Source organism: Talpa occidentalis, unplaced genomic scaffold (genome assembly GCF_014898055.3).
Source record: "Talpa occidentalis isolate TD23 unplaced genomic scaffold, MPIMG_talOcc4v2.1 talOcc4.8, whole genome shotgun sequence".
NCBI classification, from domain to species: domain Eukaryota; kingdom Metazoa; phylum Chordata; class Mammalia; order Eulipotyphla; family Talpidae; genus Talpa; species Talpa occidentalis.
In genome coordinates this window covers 94,615,442-94,621,879 of record NW_023605194.1, presented here as the reverse complement: position 1 = coordinate 94,621,879, position 6,438 = coordinate 94,615,442, and the positions used below count along the sequence as shown (strand labels likewise).

Below are 6,438 nucleotides of genomic sequence, written 5' to 3'. Positions count from 1 at the left end.
GTCTGGCGGGGAAGAATTTGGAGGCTGAGGGCAGAGTGAGGGACACGGGAGCCACCTCCAGACAGTGTCTGCAAGGCCTTCAACCTGCTGACCTTTCCGTTTGTTTCAGGGAGCCGCCACACGTCCCCTCCTGGGGGGTCTGCCCACTGCCCCGGGGGTGCCTGTTCCAGTATGGGATTTCTGGAGGCCGCCCGGGCATCTGCCCTGCTTGTGGCAGTCCTGCCCCTTTCCAGCTGGGGGCTCTGGTGCTGTCTGCAGTGTCCTCAGGGCGGCTCTGCCTCCCATCCCTCCACCCCAGCCCCGATTTTGGATTAGGACAGGAAGGGGATGGGAAGGCTGGTAAGGGGCAGCTGCCCCTGTGTCCCTGACTACGTCAGGGGCTGTGGCCTCCGAGTGCGCTTGGTCCGACGGGTGGGGGCTGAGCCCACAAACTCGAACTGCTTCTGCCTCTCTGCGTGGTTGGGGAAGGGCAGCTGACCCTGGTAGAGGCGCTTGATGAAGTGGGCCTCTCGCTGGTTCTGGCGGCTGCGGGAAGCCTGGCGTGGCCGCCCCTGCCTCGTGAAGGCCATGAACCAGCCCTCATGCCGGGCATTCTGGAAGGCTGTGTAGTTGTTCTCCAGCACTATCTCTGTGAACACGCAATCTTTGCTCTTCCCACTGGGCTGTGGAGGAAGGAAGGAGAGGAGGGGGGTTTGTCCACCCTGCCTGTGCTGGCTGCCTTTTGGGCCTATTTTGTAGGATGGAGGAGGGAGCAACAGGAACTGTAGACTCAGAGAAACCTGCCTGGTGAAATGGGTGGCTGCGTTAGAGAGGCAAAGGTGGGAAGGAGGTGTCAGCTTTGCTTGGAATCACGTCTGGACTTAAATATGGGCTTATATGTCTTGAACATGGTGTTCAGGCATGCTGAGCCTCAGTTTCCCCAGATGTGGCATAAATGTTAGGGGGAAAAGGCTGTCCTAAAGCTAATTCCATACAGGCTTTGTGGACTCCACCCCACACCCCAGGCCAAAGCCAAAGACACTGGGAACTCCAAATCCCATCACCACCAAAGGGAAGGTGGCTGGGACCTGAGGGTGGGGTTAAGCAGCCAGGTGGATATAAAAGGCAGACACGTGGGCTTTGGGGGGGGGGTCCCCCATTTTGGCTCTCGGCCAGCTCGCAGCGTCCGGCCAGCTCTGAGAGTGCCTTTGGGTTTCCAGGTTGGCGGATCGGGTAGGACGCATTAAAGACTTTATTTCCCTATTTTCTCCCTGAGTTGTACATTTCCTCAATTCCCTTTCCCTTGTAAATAAACCTTTTATTAACCTTTCGTGTGTGCCTGTAGTGGAGTATTAATAAGTCCCTTTTAAGCGCACGGGTGAGGACCCACAGCCAGGAACCTGTTTAGTATCGGGGCTGCTCTATAACATAAAGACCTTAGTCTTTATGTGCAGTTCAGTGCAAACTCAGCAGGCACTTGGATATGCGCTTCTCTGCAGTCTGGGTGAAGGGTGTTGCTGGGGAGGGCAGGGGAAGAGGCAGCAGACTGATGAAAAGAAGGGATAACCACTGACAGAGCTTGACTATGTCAAGAGCCACACCACTGCCCATTTACCTTGTGGATAACTTTGATGCGACCCTATTTTTACAAATGAGGAGCCTGAGGCTTGACAAAAACAAGCATTTCATGAGAAACCTAGAATGGAAGCCAGGATTGACCAATGCCAAAGGAAAGGGAGGTCTCCCTATACACTGGTGCTAGGGCCACCATTCCAGAAGGGGTGCAGCTGGCAGGTGGCCACACCTATTAGGCAGGTGCAATACATCTTGCTAGCTGGACCAGTGGACCAACTTGGGGGAGCTTCTGAACTTAACTACGGGTGTCCAACTCTACACACTGATTAACCTTTAGCCCTTAACACAGAGGTTGCAACAGCATGAAGATGGCAAGATTCACTTGTTGATGTGGGAAATTAGCCACTAAATCAGAGGCGAAGATGCTTATGGATCAGTCAGTGCCCTCAGGGGGCTCCTAGACCCACGGGGATTCATTGAAATGGTCACTTGGACTAGTGACCAAGTGCTGGGGTAAAAATAGAAGTCCTAGTCCTGTGTAGGGAGGTGGGGAGTGGATGCTGCTGGGGTCTCTGCAGTTACACCCCAATACAACTCATTCATCTACTCCCCTGCCTTCAGGCCTCACCTTCCCGATGAGCTTGCCCCTCTTGTTCATACAGATGTACTTCTCGCTCTCAGCCCCCTTGATCCGCACCCGGCTTCCAAACGTATCTGTCTCCACTATGAGCTTGGCTGTGACGATGGGGAGGGGAAGAAAGACCTCTGTCCATGGGGGCTGCCAGTCCAGGAGTGAGGCAGGCCACCCCCCACCCCCCCAACTAGTCTACTTGGGAGACCCTTTGGGAGACCCTTGTGCACTGTCCTCTGAGAAATTTTCCCTGCCACTGTGGTCTCTGCCCTGACGCAGGGTCAGAGGTGAGGCCGGCCGGGGGATTGGGTGGCCTCTGGTAGGGGCTGGGTCTCACCAAACTTGTTGCCGTCCTCAGCAGTGGCGGAGATGCGACGCCCAGTGACCTGCACGTGCTTGCCGCTGGTCCGGCTGTAGAGCTGGTACTCGCGGATCTGCCGCCTGCTCAGCTGGTCAGTCATGGCGCCCTGGTCCCTCACGTACTGGTTAAAATTAGGAGACGGGTGATTCTCCCCCTTTGCGGTTACCAAGGGAAAAATAGTGTCAATTTGCTTTGGGAGACACCACCGCTGGTCCATCCAGGGGAGGGGTGCGGAGGCGAGAGTGGTAGGGGCAGGCCGTTTATTCCGCCAGGCTGAGCTGCAGGGTTCAGGGGGCATATGGCCAGGACCTCCTCTGGGTGAGCCAGTCATGACCTTGGTGCCCTGTCCATCCTGGAGCAGAGGACAGGTGACTGCCCAGCCTTGGGGGAACACTTGGTGGTATAAGCAGACCTGGAAGTATGACTCTGGGAGCTGAAGGGAAACTTCAGGGTCATGGTAGCCTCACTCCGCGTGCTGTGCAGGGTGCATGCAGGGTTACGCGGCTAATTAGAGCCAGGAACCCTGGCCTCCCTCTGGGATTAGAACTTGTCTCCTCCCAGAATTCCAGGGTCTTGGCTCTATTAGGTAGGACAACCAGTTTTCTCCTTAATCCTCCCCACTGGCCTTCAAGGACTCTACCCCAGCACATGCACACATGTGTGCGCACACATGCAATGCACACATGTACGCACATATGCATGCACATGCACACACAGCACCTGGCTTGTTCAAGTCACCGGAGAGCATTTTGGGGCTCTAAGCCCCCTTCCATTCAGGCTCTGCAGGGCTCCTGTAAGCATTTCTTTACAGCATAAACTGAGGAGGCCGGCGCTCATGCCCACAGACCCTGCCTCTGCCCCCGGGTGCTCCGGGACCTCAGGGAAGCTAGTGCCCCGCCAGAGTTCCTTCTCTAGAGGGGAGGCCCCTTCTTAGCAGAGGGAAGTAACCCGCGCTATCACCAGTGGCCCAGTGGCTGTTCCTACCAGGCCACCTGCCTGTGCTACAATGTAACAGAGGCTCACACTGCCCACTTCCCAGGGAGGGTAGAGGCTCTGGCGCCGGCGCCCCCTACAGAGCCAGGCTAGCTACGGAGCCTGCAGGCTGTGTCCCTCCTTTCCCACCTGTGACCTGAGTGGGGGACAGCCAGAGCCTTCCTGCCCTCCTGCTCCAGCAAGATGCACACTGGGGTGACATTTCCCAGTCGCCGGTGACACCCTCTGCTCCAGCACCGACACGTTTCTCTGCCAGGCTCCTGCTGGCCTGTGTTGAAGGCGTTTCCTTCCTCCAGATCCCTCAGTCCCCTTTATCCAGGCCCAGCCAGAGCCATTGGGACAGCCAGTCAGTGTCTGTTAGGGTGGCGAGTCTCACTTTGAAGGGGGCGGGGAGTGGATCCTCCAGGCCTAGCAGTTTCACCTGCTCGGGGTTCACTAATCCTTCAAGTGTGTCCCTGTTCATTTCCAACTTCAGCTCATTTACTGGCTCCCAGCCTATGAGAGCAAATCTGCAGGACTCCGGGAAGCCATGCCTTCCCACACCCCACCCTGGACAAACCCGAGGCCAGCACTTGGGGTGGGGGACCTGCCTCCCTGCCAGGGGGTGGAGTCTGGCTGGCCCAGGACCCTCAGTGGGGTCCAGCCTGTCCCAGCCCCCAACCTCCTGGCCCAGGTTCAGGCCCTCCGCCCCTCTTGGCGGGCAGCCTCCTTCTGGCTGTCTGTTCCAGGTCAGGAGCAGAGAGGGCCCCCCCAAAGCCCCCTCCTCTCATGTCCCCCTTCCAGCCTTGTACAAAAGCAGCCCCACGCCCCCCCACAGCCCACAGCCCACAAATCGCTCTCCCCGCGGGACCTTGCCTGTCCCTTTCATGTTCCCGCTGCGGGGGGACCTCCCCTTCCACTGCCGCAGACAGCTGCTTGTCAGACGGCCCCTCAAGCATGGCTGTGGTCCGGCCTGCTGGCCCCCCCTCCAAGGGGGGGCAAGGGGGCACTTCAAGGGGGAAAGGACAGCTTTGCCACCTTCTTCGAGTCCTGAATGGGGCCTCAGCCAGGCCATAAACGCCCGGCCAGCCGCACCATTGTGCTAATTCCCCTTCCAGAACAGGTTGGGCCCACCCCCAGGCCCCTCCCGGCCAGGCTGGGGGCTTTCTTCTTGCTCTCCCTGGATGTGTGAAGCAAAAGGCCTGGAACGGGGCTAGAGCAAAAGGGGAAGGAAAGGGGGGGAGTTGTCTCTCTCTCTCCCACCCCCCCACTGCTTCAAAGGCAGCCCCTTTCCCTCTCCCAGAGAAAAGGCATTTACCTTCAAAAAAAGTCCCCACTGGATATGAAGAGAAGCGGGCCTCTGGCCTGGGAAAGCCAAGCGATCTCGCCCCAGAGCGGTTCTGGACCAGTGCATTTTAATAGCTGCACTTTTATGGAGGATCACAAAAAGGGACCGAGCCTCGCACGGAGAGCTGAGGCCGGGGGTGGCTGACTTGGGTTGGGGGGAGCACGGGGAAGCAAACCCTGAATCTTGCCCCAAACAAACCTTGCTGGGCTTGGCCTCACTGCCCTGTAGGTGAGGCGCTCCCGAGCCGGCCGGGCCTTCTGACTGCCCGCGCGACCCCCGCGGCAGCGAGCCTGCGGTGACTGGCTGCACATAGTGGGTGCTTTTGGGTGGGAACGGGGCGGCAAGTGCAACACACAAGTGGTTTGGGTGGAAGCCTGTCCTTTCGAGTGCACGCTTCAGCTGGGCTATCATCTTCTCCGGTCGCTCCCGGGCTCCATCCCGCAGGCCTGACTGCCCCCTGCACTTAGCCTTGGGGGAAACCCAGTGTGGAGGACGGAGCGAGAAGCAGAGACCCCAGGCCAAGTGGGGAGGGTTAGCAGAGGGTTAGTCCCCAACTCTGCCATAGTCACTTCTCTTGCCCTGCTTAAGACGGACACCCACACCCCCCACCCCACAAACCTCAGAGCCTCCTGGACCCAGGGAGAGGTCAGAACTTGCCTCTGTCCACCCACAAGGACCCCCCCCACACCCCATGAGGTGGTGTGGGAGAAATGGGGACGAGCTAGTGGGGCACCCGCCTACCTGTGTTTGACAGCAGAGAATCAGGAGTTGCAAGCACCTGTGTGGGGAGACAAGGCAGACCCAGGTGTAGGTGCCAGCAGCCAGCCCGGGCCCCCCGGAGCTGGCCCCCCGCCCACACCCCGCCCCGTCCATCCGTCCATCCGTCCATCCGTCCATCCGCGTGGGAGTCCCGGGAGGTCTGGGTCTGCCCCAGGCCGGGGCTGGCAAGGAAACTGCAGCGGGCGAGCAGCGCACTTACAGAGTGAGGTTGGGCAGCAGGCGGGCGGCTCCCATCGCTGGAGAGATCCTTGGGGCGGTGGCCCCCCCTGCTCCCACACTCTGGAGCAGATGTGGGCAGTCCCCAGGGGTAGAGTCCCAGAGAAGCCAAGGTCTCTTCAAGCCACAGGTTTTCAGGGGGGAGAGGAGGAGAGAGGGCGGAGGAGGAGAGGAGAGAGAGGAGGAGGAGGAAGGGGTGGGCGTAGTTGGGAGACTGAGGTGTGAGGTGTCCACCTTCCTGGCCAGTGAGACTGCAGAGCAGCTGCTGGCGGGGCTGCCAGCTTCTGGCTGGGCTACCCAAGCACAGAGGATGGAGCCGCCGGAGCCTTCTGGAAAAGGCTGTTTCCGTGTGATCCCTGACCCTCTGGGACCCTAGGGGAGGGCCCCTGCTTGCCCTCAGGGTCAGCCTCTGCTGCCCTCAGGTTTGGCGCCCACTTCCCCGAGGGGGAGCGCAGGTATCCATCCAGCCCGGAGGTTGCTGGGTCTGGCTCGGGAGTAGAAATTCCCAGCAGCAGCCTTAAAAGGAGGAGCCTCCCTCCAGGGGGCAGGAGGTGGGCTTGGCTGGGAGGGGTGGCT

The 6,438-nt window shown here is 59.5% G+C and overlaps 1 protein-coding gene across 2 annotated transcripts; it reads right to left on the bottom strand.

The window, feature by feature from the left end:
* Nucleotides 1–214: 214 nt before the first annotated feature.
* On the bottom strand, nucleotides 215–6,053 carry FGF17 (fibroblast growth factor 17). 2 transcript variants are annotated; one of them, XM_037496728.2, is made up of 5 exons: nucleotides 5,846–6,053; nucleotides 5,608–5,644; nucleotides 2,523–2,667; nucleotides 2,183–2,289; nucleotides 215–662 (listed from the first exon to the last, which is right to left on the bottom strand). In XM_037496728.2, exons 1-5 carry the CDS (start codon nucleotides 5,878–5,880, stop codon nucleotides 369–371), a joined length of 618 nt encoding a protein of 205 aa, XP_037352625.1. In that variant the 5' UTR covers nucleotides 5,881–6,053; the 3' UTR covers nucleotides 215–368. The 2 variants fall into 2 exon arrangements, with proteins under 2 accessions (XP_037352625.1, XP_037352624.1); XM_037496727.2 differs by having other exon boundaries at nucleotides 369–662; nucleotides 2,523–2,700; nucleotides 5,846–5,907.
* Between the last annotated feature and the right edge of the window lie 385 nt (nucleotides 6,054–6,438).

What these genes read in the sequence shown, in the direction of transcription:
- FGF17 (XM_037496727.2), bottom strand. Translation starts at nt 5,880, where the DNA reads ATGGGAGCCGCCCGCCTGCTGCCCAACCTCACTCT. An exon ending in CTGCTGCCCAACCTCACTCT is followed by an intron (nt 5,645 to 5,845) that starts GTAAGTGCGCTG and finishes CTCCCCACACAG; the next exon opens with GTGCTTGCAACTCCTGATTC. An exon ending in GGGGCAAGCTCATCGGGAAG is followed by an intron (nt 663 to 2,182) that starts GTGAGGCCTGAA and finishes CTTCCTCCACAG; the next exon opens with CCCAGTGGGAAGAGCAAAGA.